The sequence below is a fragment of the Pangasianodon hypophthalmus genome, chromosome 10 (assembly GCF_027358585.1).
Source record: "Pangasianodon hypophthalmus isolate fPanHyp1 chromosome 10, fPanHyp1.pri, whole genome shotgun sequence".
Taxonomy (NCBI): Eukaryota; Metazoa; Chordata; class Actinopteri; order Siluriformes; family Pangasiidae; genus Pangasianodon; species Pangasianodon hypophthalmus.
In genome coordinates this window covers 2116634-2134392 of record NC_069719.1, presented here as the reverse complement: position 1 = coordinate 2134392, position 17759 = coordinate 2116634, and the positions used below count along the sequence as shown (strand labels likewise).

Here is a 17759-nt window from a genome sequence, read left to right as displayed (position 1 = left end):
ATTGTTGGTGCCAGATGCTTCCCCACAAGGCTGCTGGAGGTCCCTGTACAAAAAGCCCATACAGGAGGGTACAGCTGATCTACAGTGGCGGATAGTGCATGGGACTGTGGCAACAAACAGACATGTGGCACACATTGACCCCACTAGAGGTAGACAGTGTCTCTTCTATGGCAGTCAGGAAAAATGTAGACCACCTAATTTTACACTGAAGAAGGCTGAGCAGACTGGTCTCACTGCTCAGAGCCTGGTGCAGAGGGTTTGGTGCCACATGGGCAGAACACCTGTATGTACATATATGGGCCAAAGTATGTTTCAAAGCAAAAATCTGTTGTTTTACTAAATTTTATAATAGATCAGGTCAAGATCGCTGTCTGGCTTACAAAAAAAATGCAGGGGGATGGCACTCAGGATGCTGATAAAATGCTCACAGCTTAAGTAAAAGCCAGACTCAGAGTTGAATTTGCTTTATTTAAGATGACTCACAGGTTGCCAGAATTCTGTCAGGTGTACGGGGGAGTTTTTATGCTCTGTAAATACAGAAGATTTATGGTTTAAAAAACAGTTAAGGAGTATTATTACTACTTCGGGTTCCCAGCCCCCTGAAAACAATTCCACTTGGCTGTAAGAACTTTGCAGTGAAGCACATCCTGTCATTTCATAGTTCTTCATGTTTCTAAATAATCAAGATGAGACACTGAATGTAAATTTAAAATGCAAGGACGCTGACATCAGTTACACTGTTTATGCCACCACTGAAAGTCTGAGATGTTTTGAGTGTGGGGATGTCGGGCACAAAAAGTTTACCTGCCTGCACAGAATTGTGTAGCTGTGAACCAAACAGTAACTCTGAGGCAAACACTGTACCCAATGCTAACACCCATGGCCATGCTGATACTGTAATTAACATCACTGACACCAAAAATAGCATAAGCACTAGAGCCGATGCGTTAGTGCTAACAGCAACCCTGGCCTTAATGTCTGCACTGAGGATGTCCCTCACCCTGTAAAACAGCAGCAGGAGAACTCACAGAGCTCACACACAAACTGACAAACACCGCCAAGGTGAAGGACAAAAAGGAGAAAACGAACATTGCTGATCTGTCAGCAAAACTGAAAAACAGCAGTGAATCAGTGAATGCGGTGATGCAGGAGAGTGAAGACCCAGTGTGCAGTACAGGACCTATGGGTGGAGAACAGCTCACACTCATGGAGAAACCGGATCAGATGAGCCAAGATTTTCTGACAGTTCAGAAACCCCGCACCAACAGTTTGAGGACCTGTACACCACCACACCACCACACAGATAAAGTGCTTTTTAGAACTGACAAAAGATAAAAGAACGGTATCACTCTCAAGCTACTTCCTGGATACTTTAAAACCAGACTATGGACTTTCATATGGACTTGATTGAAATTGATTTAAGACTGGAGGAGTTTGCGGCTTTTTGGGTGGAGGGTGTGGGTCGGGGTCTTAAAACACATTAAAACTGATGCATTAAAAGCCTCATAAAATCAAATCTCTTTCTGTCTCTCTCTCTCTCTCTCTCTCTCTCTCTGTTTCTGTGTCTCATGGTCTCTCTCACTGTCTCATTGTGTCTGTGTCTCTCTTTCCAAGTCCTTCTGTGTGTGTGTCTATCTCTCCTTCTCTCTATACCTCCCTCTCATCTCTCCCTCTCATCATTCTCTCTCTACATCTCTCTCTCCATCTCTCTTTCCATTTTCTCTCAGTCCCTCTCCACAACTCATCTAATTCTTTTATTGTTTGTAAAAAACGATTTAGATTCGGTTATTATAGGAGGAAAAATAAACTGTCCTAATTAAACAAATCAGAGACAGAGATTTATTTTTTTATCTGGCTCGTTCTCAAGGAAATTTCACATTTTTTAATCAGCATTGATTCATTTTTCTGTATTTTTTTATTCCACCCACTTTGATAAATATTTTGTGAATAATAAACAGATCGTTTAATCCAGTTGAAAGTGTTGTTAATATAAGAATTATAAAGTCAAACCCTCTTTCTTGTTCTTTTTACTATTTGAAACTATTTTATGCACTGGAGTTTTATTTTTCCTGAAAGGATTAAACACTGCTTTAATAATTATTTTGTTTGCAGGTCGTTTGCAGTTGAAGAAATAATGAGAGAGCTGACTAAATAAAACAGTTGAATCCTCCTGCTTTACTTATCAGGTCTCTCTGAAACCAATTACAGAGCATTTACTTCAGGTTTTTTTTTAAGTCTTAGTAAGAAATCCATTTCGTGTCCAAGATTAGTAAGATTTTTTTTAACATGAATACTTCATGAGAATACTTTCGAATTACATTTCTAGATTTTATATAAATATATTATTTCACATGGGGGATGGGGATTTTCAACTGAAAGCCAACACAAAGTGTATTATTCCTTACATATTACATCCTGATAGAGACTCAGGCTAAACTGGATATTTATAACTCCTTTTTTCCATCATCTCCTGCCACTTCTGAGTCATTCTCACTGAAAAACGGGAGCAAATTTTCAGACCTCAGCTGTGCTTCTATCACTTTTTCTCCTCATTTCTACTCGACCTCATTTACATTTATTTAAGTGAAAATATTTTTCAGTGTATTTCAGATTAATCTCAGGTTGTTTGTTTGCTCTGATCTAATCACAGTTTGTTTAAAAGGCAACATAAGCAATGATAAAAAAAATGTCCAAGGTAATTGGAAGTTTATTGGTGAGATGTTTTTTGATGATATATTTACAGAGAAGGTTAAGCAACATACTGTTACACGAGGCAAAGAAATGAAAAAAAAAACTACAGGAAATTGCAAGACGTGAGGAAAATATTTAACTGAATAAATATCTAAAGAGGACAGAGATAGAAATAAACTTCAAAAGTGCTTCTATAGGAAACAGTGTTTTTATATAAAAGAAAAATATTAAAAGTAATTTGACAAAAGCCTTAAAAATAAAGGATGTCAGTGAAAACTCAGCTCAGATCCTTATAGTGACGGAGATAAATCTGAACTCTTACTGCTGAAAACATGAAGCTGAGAAAACTTAGGGTTTTGTTTCTGGTTCTGAAGTTGTGAGGATAGGATATGATATGATATAATATAATATAATATATATGATTTTTTAAAATAAACATGGTAAGTCTAGAATTATTAAATAAGTTTTAATCACCAGATCTTAAACCTAGAGAAAATCTCTCTCAGTCTATCAAAACCAAAAGACCAATTCATTTGCTTTATACCACAGCACTGTGGAATTCTGCATTCTGATTGGTCAGAACATGTTGATTCATTTTCTATTAAGCACTCGTTCTTATACGTTATTGTTTCTATAGTAACAGCCCATTTACAGGGACATGTACAGCGCACGCTCCATGTAAATGGAAAAAAAAATCATGGATCTGTAAGGAGAGGTTTATGTAACATTTTTGGAAGGAGTCTCCAGTGTCAGTGCTTTGTAAAGTCAGAGGTAAAGCTGTAACTTTAAGGTTTCTGACATCTTCAGGACAGAGGAGTTTACGCGTTGTGGTTTCTCTCTAACATGACAAGCTGAGGTTTTTGTGCCTTATTAACTTCAAGAGAGAGAAAAAAGAAAGGCTGATGAAGGAACGACTGTTTATAGCTGCTATAACGTAAGTGACAACAGGAACTAACTTGTCTCATGGATGTTCCACAACATTAAATGTAACTATAAATGTTTAAAAAGTATTATCTATAGTTCTTTAATAAATAAGAAAATTGTACTTCATGGGGACATGCTGTTACAGGAAAATAATCAACCTCAGGATGGTAACAGTAACTCTGCTTCATCACACCACACCATCGTTGATTCATTTCCTACGAGTGTGTGGAATATCACAACTTTATATCATTTAACAAACTACAGAGGTTAGAGAGAGGATGACTGACAGGTGGGCGGGGCCTTTTCAGATCATGTTGTCTGTCTGCTGCTCAGTTCTGGTCTCTCTCTCTCACACACACACACACACACACACACACACACACACACACACACACACAAACACACGCACACACACCATGAGCTTTATGCTGTAATAAAATAAAGCTCCGCCTCCCACATCAAACAGTTAATATCTCTCTGATGTGTTTAATCACCATGGAAACGGAATAAAGAACAGGTGCAAGATGATTAAATGAACATTTAAAAAGAGAGGAGAAACGCAGAGGCTCAAACTGCTCACACATCTGGTGTGACCTTTACAGCTCTCTCTAAACACACACACACACACACACACACACACACACACACACATACTCACACAAACACACACACAAACATACTCACACACACATACTCACACACCTCTGACAGGTGACAGGCATTGGTGTTATTTCTAGTAAATGCTGTGTCAATCCTCACACCCACAGAGACTGTGTGTGTGTGTGTGAGTGTGTGTGTGTGTGTGTGTGTGTGTGTGTGGTCATGATTGCAGTTGCATTTAAGAATAAATCACTGTTACATTTGCAAAATACGCTACTTTACTCTCTTTCTCTCTGTCTCTCTCTGCTCTCTCTCTCTCTCAATTCAATTCCATCTCTCTTTCTATCTCTTCTGACATCTTTTCTGACATTATCCATCCATCACTCGTCCCTCTCTCATCTGTCTCTCATTCCTCTCTCATCTGTCTCTCATCTGTCTCTCATCCATCTTTCATCTATCTTCATCCATCTTTCATCTGTCTCCATCCATCTGTCTGTCTGCCTGTCTGTCTGTCTGTCTGTCTGTCTCTACGAGGTGTTCCTATAATTAGCCAATCAGAATGCCGTATCAGTTTGTTTGTTTGAATAAATAAACACAGCAGAAGTGAAAGGTCTAAGGTCAACAACGTCATCAACAACAACAACAACAGAAACCCATTTCCCATGGAGCAGCAGGAGAGGATACTTCAGTTCAGCTTTATCTGCAATGAACACACACTCTCTTAATCCACATAGCGACTGTGTGTGTGTGTGTGTGTGCGTGTGTGAGTCTGAGAAAGTCAATAACAATCATGTTTTCCATAAATCCCATTTAAATCCTTGGCAACAGCTACAATAACGCTGAAATGGAGCCAAACACACAACTCACACCCGAATTAACATCCAGTCTTTATGAGGCAGGAATTCAAGGTGTGGGCTGTGTCCCAATCCTGTTTATACACACTTCCCCTCGATGGCTTCCCCTCAGTCTTTATCAGCTGGGGTGTAGGAGTGTTAAACCTGCAGTTTAAATAGCGTAATAAAACAATTGGTCTGTTGTTACAGAAGCTGTGAGTGCGCAGGCGTGTGAGTGTCGATGTCACACTCTTCAGAGTAACACAATGAGGGAGTGTTAAAAAAAAAAACACTAAACACACGCCTGTTAATCAACTACTGCCACTCAGCCATCTTCACGCTACAGACAGCTCATATTAAATGTCCTCAACACCTCATTTTCGGAGCTTGATGATGCCATATGTGTGACGCTACACACAAAAAATTAAAGAAAGAAAGTGCAATTTTTACATAAACAAACAAACAAACACCTTTATACAGAGCGAGAGGCAGACAGATCGATCGATTGATAGATAGATAGAGCTGACACTCATGGAAAATGCAAACTCATACGTGAGGCAAAGTTGCCATGGTTGCAGTTTTTAGAATTTTGGAATTAAGCGAGTGGAAGGAGTGGAAAGAGCACATCTGTGGGTGGTGATGTTTTTTTCTGGACTAGTTTAAATATAGTCCATATAATCATTAAAACTAATCAAGTTCTGCAAACATAAGTTATTCGAAAGAAAGGGGGAGTGCAAGTGCAGTCAGTGTGTCTATGTAATACAGTACCATTTCTCTTTTAAGATATATTGCAAAGATTAGTTGAGGGAAAGAGGGATTAAAGAGTAGATAACGTCTGTACTGGGCGATGATAAAGAGGTGTGTTGCAGATACCGCAAATTAGAAATGCGTGTGCACAATGGTGAATGGTTTTCCCAATGATGGAAAATGGTCGAAATATTCGGTCGAAATATTCGGGCTAGCTTTGGCTCTTTGGAAGATGTAGTTGGGGCTGAAAATTTTGTTGGGCCCCTGATACTGACCCTGGCAACCTGATCACGTGAAAAATAAAACCACACACCCTTTAAATTTAATTTAATTAACTGAGTGACGCATAGTTGAAATTATAAATAAAAGCACAAGCACTACACACAGAACATGAGGTTAATTTCATGTGAATTGCGTAGTTTCTGAGTCAATTCTGTAAGAGTGGACAGATATACAGATATACAACTAGCTTAATAAATTAAAACAAAGATGAGCAGACAGACAGACAGACAGGCAGACAGACAGACAGGCAGACAGACAGGTGTAAAGTTTCCATCTGGATCAGAGTATCAATTCCAACAGAGTATCAATTAAACTTCAATACATCATAACCTCACATGTACAGATCTGAAGTCATGTTGAAACTTTATTTTATTTTATTTTATTATTATTATTATTATTATTATTATTATTTCATAAACTGAAAGAGTAAAATCTTCCTGTAGTGTTTTCTGTATTAATGTGGTGGCCTTAAAAAATGCTGAATGTCTCTGATTTCTGTGGAAATGTAGTTTTTTCCTGCAGGTGATATACTTTGCCACCTCAACTTTAAATAAATTTTATTAAAATGACATGGAAAGGATTTTATTTAAATTCTTTTCTAACCATATCTTGGCATCTGCCTGCAAAGATCACGTTGTCTAAGGAGCCAGTTTATCAAACACAGCAGTAAAAACAATCAGTCTGCCTAAAGATGTGTAAAACCTCAGTGGCTAAGTGTGAATTCTCATGATTAGTTACTGGCTCTCAAAATGTCCGCCATGCTCCTGCTCCATCCTGCTCATCATCAAAACAAAGAAGAGCTGTAACACACTCTGTACAGATGACAGCACACAAAGTTTATTAATGACTTTTAAATAAACTAACAACATGAAATTGTTCCAGCAGAACAAAGTGAATAAATGAATCAGTGATTATTTCCACACGGATGTTAGTGTGAAGCCCAGTGGAGTGAAGAGACGATGACGAGGCTCATGTTTTAATGCAGTGAGGTGATGAGACAGGGCCTGATGTGGAGGATGCTGAGGATCAGAGTGAGAATCTTACCATTCTTTATCATATGTCAGTACTGATGTTTTTCCATCAGTAGATGTGGTTATAAAGGTAACAACGGTTGAATATATATTTCAGTTCTGGAAAGATTGTAGTTTTCGGGACCATATATAGTAAAAAAAAAAAAAAGTGGAAAATGGAAAGTTTGTCCATGTGAAGGGTTTTTTGCACATATTTTTCCCCAAACAGCTGTCAGATTCTGCATCATGCCATTCAGTCAGCAAAAAACTAAAGAAACTCTCTTAAACATATAAAACTTCCTCTCAAAATCCAGCAACTGAACTCTCTCTCTTTCTCACACACACACACACACAAAATCTCAGACCTGCTTAATGGATGATAGAGCGTTTCTCACTCACCTTCCTGCACAGCCTGAAACGGGTTGTCGGGTTCGATGAGTTTGATGGAGTGTGTGACGCGTTCATTCTGCAGGATGTCATCGCTCAGACTCAGATCGGAAATGGCCAGCTGGAACACCTCCGAGTCCCGAACAGCGTCCTGCTCAAAGATCGCACCTGCACCGAAATAAAATACCAATCAATCGAATAAACACTTACACTTTATAAACGCATCTCAGTTCAATTCATCTCTCCATGAGCCTCTCAAACACCACAGAAGGCGTGTCTTTGAGTCCATATATAGAAATTTTCCTTTCGGAAGAAGGAAGTCATTGACATTTCTATATGCACATGGATTTCCACATGGATTTCCACAGATTTTATTCAGCACAGAGAACAACACCTCCATCAGAACTGACAACATTGCCTCCATCAACACCAAGGACAGCAGCACCATCTGTGCCAAGGGCAACACTGACATCAGAGGATCACTATCTGTGGATAGTGCAACCATCAGCACTGAGGACAGCACCTCCATCAGCACCAGGGACAGCGCCACCCAAGGGACAGCGCCGCCATCAGCACCGAGGACAGCACCTCCATCAGCACCGAGGACAGCGCCAATACCAGCACCAGGGACAGCGCCACCATCAGAACTGTGCCAACAACAGCACAAAGGACACTGAAGACAAGTTCTATTTATTTATTTATTTTTTATTGTAACACTACTGTTTTGCTGTATGTTTCTTCAGAAAAAACTGTATACTGTGTTAAGCATTGTGGATCACAGCAATGCCTTTGAGAATCATGATATGATATTTTTGTCATAGTGCCAACTGCTAATCCACATTGAGAAGAGATCTTAATTCTAAAATGAAGCTAAAATACACACACACACATTCACTCACAAGAAGACCATTTGAACACATCCAGTGACTCAGAGGACATTCAGCAGGAAAGGTGGGTTGAGCCAAGTTCTGTTGAGTCGTCCCTGTGGCTTGAAGGAAATTTGGTGCAGTGTGAGGTTTAATAAGAGCCTTCAGGTGGGTGGGGGTCCATTTTTGGCTTGAAATTTGATGCGAGCAGCTACAGAAAGCAAGTGGAGGGAATGCAGAATGAGTAGATTGAAAACGAGTCATGCAGCTGCATTCTGGATAAGCTGTCGAGGTTTGGTGGCACACAGGGGACAGAGTCACAATAATCCTGAGATGAGAAGAGACTGAAAAACACCTGAGTGAAGAGAAATGGCTGGATGCTGGAAAGGAGAAGTGGAATGAGAGAATGATATCTTCATGTGTTTCATGGTTGCATATCATGTGATCTGTGAATTATTCAGGAAGATTACAAGACGTGAGGATGCATCTCCACTGGATCGTGCTGCAATCTCAATCCCGGCTCATAATCCCGGCTCCTAATCCTACCTTTAGTAACTTTTCATAAATTTCTGATTTGAGTTCATGGGGACGTTGTGGGGCTGACGGATACAGTTGCATATCCTGGCTCCTGGCAGGCTGGAGAGAGAAACGCTGAATGTGCTTTTGTGCTGATGTACTGCTTACTAACGCTCTTTTCTCTTCAACCTGCAGGCTCACGGGAACGCCGGCCTCCAACTACATGCTGAACTTCTAAAGATCTCAATAACAGAAATTGACATGCACTAAGCAAAATTTGAGTCAGGTCTACATTGCGGAAATGTGTCATAGTGAATACATCACATTATATCACAATATGCACTATAACAACAATTGCTAATATTTCTCTTCCTCCGTAACCTGCTCTGACTTCAGTTAGATCGTTTAACAGTAGTGAGGTTTGAGAGCTAAACATAATGTATGGCAGCATATTCATGTCTTTATCCAAATTCAAATGCTAATTCAAACGTGTGGGCAAAATGGCGGCCAAAATCGAAATGCAAATAGAAACACGTTTTACATTTCATTTATTAGTGTCTAACCTAATCTGAGTCGGCCATATTGGAAAATCAATAGTAATATCCGAGAATATCTTTACGTATGCATTTGCAAGTTCTCACCATTGTGCTCCAACTTGGCCAAAAATAAAACACAAATGCAATACTGCAAAAATACGATATTATTCTTTGGTGTTTTGGAGGAAATTATGAAAACCAAATCCATGTTTTATCATGGATCAAATGAAAAAAGGAAAGCTCTCTTCTAATTATCATGTTGTTGACAAAGATGGTTCATAAGATCGATATTATATGTGAATTGGTTTATTCAACCTCGTCTTAAACACTCAGAGGCTAAACCTTTCTCTGTCCTTATGTTTGTCACTTGTGTGTGTAGCATCCATCCAGTGTTTTTAGTTCCAATGAGAAAGGCAAGTAGCCAAAATGTAATGTCTACAGCACACAATTTACTACAATATACAATTTATTCAAAATGAGTTGTGGGAAAAAATTGTGAGCATTGGTTGTTTTATACATGTACATTATGTGCCAGGCTTCGTATTATCTCTATTAGCAGATTAGCAGTGCTACATTAGCAGTGCTAGTGCTAACACTCTCCAGACACACCAACGATCTCTGCTACTTCCTTCCAAGCTTTATTTTTCTTCATAACGCAAAAAGTCATATGGTTATTCCATTCCATTTTTACGCAGGAACTAACTGCAGGTGGGAACTACAGATGTGTCTGGGGAATTGAAAAAACGCCAGACCACGTGCGCCGTAGGATTAGTCCAGGGAATCATTTGAGCCAATCGTTTGGATTTGTCGCTTTACTGTGTCATACCTAATTTGCATAACGTTGAGACACACCATCATCTGCTTCCCACTCACTGCAGGAGCTCTGGGGTAACACACCGGCTTGTAGCTAACACCTGGTCACCATGGTAACGGGGAATAAACAGCAGCCACAACTGTCATATCAGAATTCATGTTTAAATTGGTGTGTGTGTGTGTGTGTGTGTGTGTGTGTGTGTGGAAACCAAACCAAAGACACAGGAGTGTTTTAAATGAGACAGTGTCCTCAATCAATTCCTCTTCTCTCTCTCCCTCTCTCCCCCTCCCTCTCTCCGTCTCTCTTGTCAATTTCTTTCCATCAATATACCTCCTTTTCCGCATCTCTCTTCTTTTCTCTCTCTTACATTCTTTCCATCCATTTTGTCTCTATGAATTTCTCCATCTAGTTTTCCATCTCTCCATTCAATTCAACATGACTGTATATGATACTATGAGAAGAACAAAAGGACAGAAAATAATAAATGAATAAACAAACAAACAACAACAAACAAACAAACAAATCTATCTGTCTCTTCTTTTCTGCAATGTTCTCTCTCTGTCTCTCTGTTTTCCTCTGTTCCTGACCACATCCCTTTTTCTTTTTCATATTTATTCCCCTCTCTGTCTTCTTTCTTTTATCACTTTCTCTTTTCTTTTTTTTCTCTTTTTACTATTTTGAAGGTCTGGCTCTTTCTTTTCTTATCTATACCTGCCTCTCTCCATCTCCACATTGTCACTGCACCTCTCTCTCTCTTTCTCTCTAATACACTATATTACCAAAAGTATTCGGTCACCCATCCAAATGATCAGAATCAGGTGTCCTAATCACTTGGCCTGGCCACAGGTGTATAAAATCAAGCACTTAGGCATGCAGACTGTTTTTACAAACATTTGTGAAAGAATGGGCCGCTCTCAGTGAATTCCAGCGTGGAACTGTCATAGGATGCCACCTGTGCAACAAATCCAGTCGTGAAATTTCCTCACTCCTAAATATTCAGCAGTCAACTGTCAGCTTTATCATAACAAAATGGAAGAGTTTGGGAACAACAGCAACTCAGCCACGAAGTGGTAGGCCACGTAAACTGACGGAGAGGGGTCAGCGGATGCTGAAGCGCATAGTGCAAAGAGGTCGTCGACTTTCTTCACAGTCAATTGCTACAGAGCTCCAAACTTCATGTGACCTTCAGATTAGCCCAAGTACAGTACGCAGAGAGCTTCATGGAATGGGTTTCCATGGCCGAGCAGCTGCATCCAAGCCACACATCACCAAGTGCAATGCAAAGCGTCGGATGCAGTGGTGTAAAGCACGCCGCCACTGGACTCTAGAGCAGTGGAGACGCGTTCTCTGGAGTGATGAATCACGCTTTTCCATCTGGCAATCTGATGGATGAGTCTGGGTTTGGAGGTTGCCAGGAGAACGGTACATTTCGGACTGCATTGTGCCGAGTGTGAAATTTGGTGGAGGAGGAATTATGGTGTGGGGTTGTTTTTCAGGAGTTGGGCTTGGCCCCTTAGTTCCAGTGAAAGGAACTTTGAATGCTTCAGGATACCAAAACATTTTGGACAATTCCATGCTCCCAACCTTGTGGGAACAGTTTGGAGCGGGCCCCTTCCTCTTCCAACATGACTGTGCACCAGTGCACAAAGCAAGCTCCATAAAGACATGGATGACAGAGTCTGGTGTGGATGAACTTGACTGGCCTGCACAGAGTCCTGACCTCAACCCGATAGAACACCTTTGGGATGAATTAGAGCGGAGATTGAGAGCCAGGCCTTCTCGACCAACATCAGTGTGTGACCTCACCTATGCGCTTTTGGAAGAATGGTCAAAAATTCCTATAAACACACTCCTCAACCTTGTGGACAGCCTTCCCAGAAGAGTTGAAGCTGTAATAGCTGCAAAAGGTGGACCGACATCATATTGAACCCTATGGGTTAGGAATGGGATGGCACTTAAGTTCATATGTGAGTCAAGGCAGGTGACCGAATACTTTTGGTAATATAGTGTATATAGTCATGTCCATAAATATCTGAACATTGACAAAGTTATTTTTTTTTAGCTGTCTATCAGAGTATACTGGAGTTGAAATTAAATAATGAATATGAGTTCAAAGTGCAGACTTTATTTTGTGGGAATTCATGTATGTGTGTATATATATGTATATATAAAGCAAGTGAAGCAAGCCATCGTTAGGCTGAAAAATCAAAACAAACCCATCAGAGAGATAGTAAAAACATTAGGTATGGTCAAATAAAATATTTGGTACATTCTTAAAAAGAAGGGATGCACTGGTAAGCTCAGGAACACCAGAAGACATGGAAGACCACGGAAAACATCTGTGGTGGATAACAAAAGAATTCTTTCCCTGCTGAAGCAAAATCATTTCACAACAGTTGGCCAGGTGAAGAACACCCTCCAGGAGGTAGGCGTGGCTGTGACAAAGTCAACAATCAAGAGAAGACTGTACAGTGAAACAACATCCTATAGACAGACAAGACAAAGGTCAACTTGTAGCAGAATGCTGGGAAGAGAAGATCATGGAGAAGAGAAGGAACTGCTCATGATCTGAAGCAGACCACCATATCTTACAGCGTGGGTGTGTCCAGCTGTTAGTGGACCTGGTTCTGTTGTATTTATTGATGACATGACTGCTGACTAAAGCTGTAGGATGAATTCTGAAGGCAAAGAAGTGGAATGTTGTGCAATGGCCAAGTCAGTCACCTGACCTGAATCCAATTGAGCTGCATTTCACTTGCTGGAGGCAAAACTGAAGACAAAACACCCCAAGAACAGGCAGGAAGTGAAGACAGCTGCAGTAAAGACCTGGCAGAACATCACCAGGGAGGAAACCCAGCATCTGCTGATGTTTATGGGTTCCAGACTTCAGGCAGTCAATGACTGCAAAGGATTTGCTAAGTATTAAAAATGACGATTTAATTTATGACTACGTTAGTCTGTTCTTTTACTTTTGGTCCCTTAAAAAAGGGGGACTAGGAAGAAAAAGTGCTGTAATTCCTACACTGTTCACCTGATCTGGATGTAAACAGCTGAGCTGAGAGCCTGCACAGTGAGCTCATCGTCAACATTTAACTGCAGCTCCAGTTTACTGTGATAGACAGCTAACAAACAATAACTTTCTTAATGTCCAAATATTTGTGTAGCTGACTGAATGTCTCTCTCTCTCTCTCCTCACCTCTCTGCCTTTACACATGTCTATCTCACCGTGTCTCTCTGTCTGTCTGTCCCTCTCTCTCTCTCTCTCTCTCTCTCCTCATCTCTCTGCCTTTACACATGTCTATCTCACCGTGTCTCTCTGTCTGTCTGTCCCTCTCTCTCTCTCTCTCTCTCTGTCTATCTCTTCATTTCTCTCTAAACATGTTGGTGTCTCTGTTTGTTTGCCCCCTTCTCTCTCTCTCTCTCTCTCTCTCTCTCTCTATCTATCTATCTTTGTGTGTGTGTGTGTGTGTGTGTGTGTTAACAGGACAGACAGATTAAATGTGGCAGATTTTTCAGATTCAGACAGGAATGAGATGAAGGTTTACTCTTCACTACACAATAATGAATAAAGTCAATACGTCAATAACGAAATATTAATGTTTATAAGTTTTTATAGGTGTTTCATGTCTCAAATCTCTCTCTCTCTCTCTCTCTCTCTCTCTCTCTCTGTGTGTGTGTGTGTCTCAGATGTGTGATTGTCTTGAATCGCCTTGATGAGGATGAAGTGTGTTGTTTTTTTCCTCTGCAGTGAGTGAACAGTGGTGCATTGTGGGTAATTAGTTAATAAAGCTTTAGCTTTACACACACACACACACACACTCACACACACACACCTGTTACCGACTTTGTGAGACACAGTAGCGTGTGGACTCGCTTTCTGCTAAAGATCTACACACACACACACACACACACACCTTATTACCATTCCCCTCACGTTCAGTTCAGAGTAAACGCTCGCGCAGGAACACTGATATTACAAATTAAAGGAGATCATGCACGTGACACAGTGCGCCTGTGCATTTAACTCTTTTGCAGAAATTAACGATTTATTTCCACTGAATTTAATAAAAATGTGTATATTTAAGCCGCATTAAACAAGGCGCCTAACTTTCCGCATCAGCACACCAGAGCTCGAAGCCGGTTGTGCAGAAGACGCGCGCGCCAAACTGAAAGTCTCTGTTAATCGGTACGAGCGCGAGCTTTACTGATGCACCGATTTCAGAGAAGCAGAGAAGTTCCCGTGTGTGTGGATGCAGAGACCTTCAACGTGACTGACACACACACACACACACACACGCACACGGAGGAGCGTCATCAGTTCGGCGCGAGCGCGTTTATTTAACTGCATTAATATTTCATTGTCGAGAAAAATCATAAACAAACAACTTTTCCACGCAAACACACACACACACACACACACACACACACACACACAGAGAGAGAGAGAGCCCTACCGATGTGGATGATGGAGTCGGCGCGCGCCGGGGCCGGGTAAAGGAGCGCGAGCCACAGCACCGACACGCTGAGCGCCAGCAGCGCCATCCTCGCGCGCGAGCATCCACAGAGACACGGGAGCAGAGAGACAGAGAGACGCGCACAGGGAAATACAATCCACCGGAAAATACACACCACAGTACACACACACACACACACACACACACACACACACACATACAAAAGTGCGCGCGCGGAGAGCGGGCACGCACAGAGAGCACGAGAGAACGCACACGCGCGTGTGCGCGCGCACGCACACACACACACACACACACACACACGCACACACACACACACACACACACTGCACAGAGCTTCACGGGTAGAAGCAAGAGGCGGAGGAGAAGAGGAGGAGAGGGAATGAAGGATGGAGGGATGGAGGGAGGAGGAGGGAGACACCACACTGAAGAGCCACTATACACCACTGTCCCCCTGCTGTCTCTCTCTCTCTCTCTCTCTCTCTCTCTCGCTTTCTCTTTCTCTGTCCATCTCTTTCTGTCTCTCTGTGTGTCTGTTTTTCTCTCCATCTCTTTCTATACATTTCTCTATACATGTCCCTCTCTGTCTCTCTCCATTTATCTCTCTCCCTGATTCTCTCTGTTTTTCCCTCTTTGTCAGTCCCTCTGACTCTGTCTCCCTCTCTCTCTCTCTCTGTCTTTCTCCTTTTCTATATATATACATGTCCATCTCTTTCTTTCTGTCTGTCTGTCTGTCTCTCTCTCTCTCTCTTTTAATAATCTTGACCATCTTCTCTCTCTCTCTGTTGGTCTTCTCTCACCCCCTCTCTCTCAGTATATATATATATATATCCTCTTGTTTTCCATCTCGTAATTCATTCGTTCATTATTCATTCATTCATTATTCATAGAAATGTTTTAATAAAAAATGTAATTAATAATAATTACATTAAAATATTAATCTATAATATATATTAATGCAATGTAATGATATGTGTAATATCACTCAGTGTGTGTGTGTGTGTGTGTGTGTGCGTGTGTGTGAATAATCACAGGTGTGTCAGAATGTGTGAGCAGGATCACAGCGCCCTCTGTGGTCACACCGCCACACTGCAGCCATCACAGGTCCAATATCTCAGTAACTCAATAACTCAATAACTCAGTAATTCAATAAATCAATAACTCAATAACTCAGTAATTCAATAAATCAATAACTCAATAACTCAATAACTCAATAACTCAATAACTCAATATCTCAGTAACTCAATAACTCAATAACTCAGTAATTCAATAAATCAATAACTCAATAACTCAGTAATTCAATAAATCAATAACTCAATAACTCAATAAATCAATAACTCAATAACTCAATAACTCAGTAACTCAGTAAATCAGTAACTCAATAACTCAGTAATTCAATAAATCAATAACTCAGTAATTCAATAAATCAGTAACTCAATAACTCAATAACTCAGTAACTCAGTAACTCAATAACTCAATAACTCAGTAATTCAATAAATCAATAACTCAGTAACTCAATAACTCAATAACTCAGTAACTCAGTAACTCAATAACTCAGTAATTCAATAAATCAATAACTCAGTAACTCAATAACTCAATAACTCAGTAACTCAGTAACTCAGTAACTCAATAACTCAAAAATTCAGTAACTTAATAACTCAATAATTCAATAACTCAATAACTCAAAAACTCAATAACTCAGTAACTCAATAACTCAATAACTCAATAACTCAGTAACTCAGTAACTGAATAACTCAGTAATTCAATAACTCAATATCTCAATAACTCAGTAATTCAATAACTCAGTAACTCAGTAACCCAGTAACTCAGTGACTCAGTAATTCAACAACTTAATAATTCAATAACTCAATAACTCAGTAACTGAGTAACTCAATAACTCAGTAATTCAGTAATTCAATAAATCAGTCACTCAATAACTCAGTATCTCAATAACTGAATAACTCAGCAACTCAGTAACTCAGTTACTCAATTAATCAGTAAGCCAATAACTCAGTAACTTGGTAACTCAATAAATCAGTTAATCAGTAAATCAACAAATCAATAATTTTATATGTGAGTTATTCAATAACTCTGTAACTAACTCAATAACTCTACAAAATTAACATTTATTTTTATTTAGTTTATTTTATTCTCTTGAGAAAGTTAACTAGTTGTCTGCATTCCACAGTATTTTCTAATTTTATTCATTTGAATTAATCTGGTGATTAAATAATAATAAAATAGATATATTTTTATATCCTTTTTATATCCTTATGGGGGAAAACATTTTAGACATGATAATGTGAATAATATGTGATAATGTGAGCATTTTCACGTGTTATTCACATGTGACATTAATTAAATAACGTGACCATGTGTGAAAAATAAAACCACATGACATACAGCATATGAAAAAATTACCCAAGAAAATAAATCATGTGTAAAAATCACAAAAAACCCACACATGCCCTACATGTGAAAAGTTAACAGGCATAGATAAATGACTCATATCTGAAACAGTTGTGGAAAAAGAAAATCACATGACCTACATATGAAAAAAAAAACGTGGAAAAGAAATGCATTTGCGGTAAAAATCATGTGAAAAATAAAGCCACATGCCCTATCTATGAACAATAACCTGTGAGAATGAACAAATTACATGGAAAAATCACATGTGGAAAAAACACTATGTGTGTAAAGTCCACGTGTGAAATGCGTAAAATTTACACGTGATGTTCATAGAAGCATAGTTTAAAACTTAGGAGCACTGATCTTAAATTAGCATAAAAACGTCTGCAGCTGAATGCAAAGCAGTGTGTGTGTGTGTGTGTGTGTGTGTGTGTGTGTGTGTCAGAGCTGCTGTTATAGAAAATTAACCAACACTTTCTGACCAATCAGGATCCAGAATTCTGCAGTGCAGTGGTGTAAAGAACATTACTGTCACGTTACTGAGAAACCAGAGTGTGTGAAGTCCTCTCTGTACCACGGCGGCCGAAGAGCAAAGTGTTCATTAATAAAGTAAAAAACTTTAAAAACAATTTGCTGTGGTATAAGATGATCCTCTTTGCTAACAATTAAAAT

The 17759-nt window shown here is 39.7% G+C and overlaps 1 protein-coding gene across 2 annotated transcripts in view; it reads right to left on the bottom strand.

Annotated features, from left to right (window-relative positions):
- Positions 1 to 17759, bottom strand: part of grid1a (glutamate receptor, ionotropic, delta 1a) — a 181014-nt gene that overhangs the window by 153332 nt on the left and 9923 nt on the right. Inside the window, exons 1-2 of one of the 2 annotated variants that reach the window (XM_034307824.2) lie at positions 14661 to 14937; positions 7487 to 7642 (exon numbers count right to left, since the gene is read on the bottom strand). In XM_034307824.2, coding sequence (XP_034163715.2) covers positions 7487 to 7642; positions 14661 to 14748 — 244 coding nt within the window. In that variant the 5' untranslated portion in view covers positions 14749 to 14937. Of the gene's footprint in view, positions 1 to 7486; positions 7643 to 14660; positions 14938 to 17759 lie in introns of those variants that run through there. The other variant, XM_034307825.2, reaches the window with a different exon arrangement.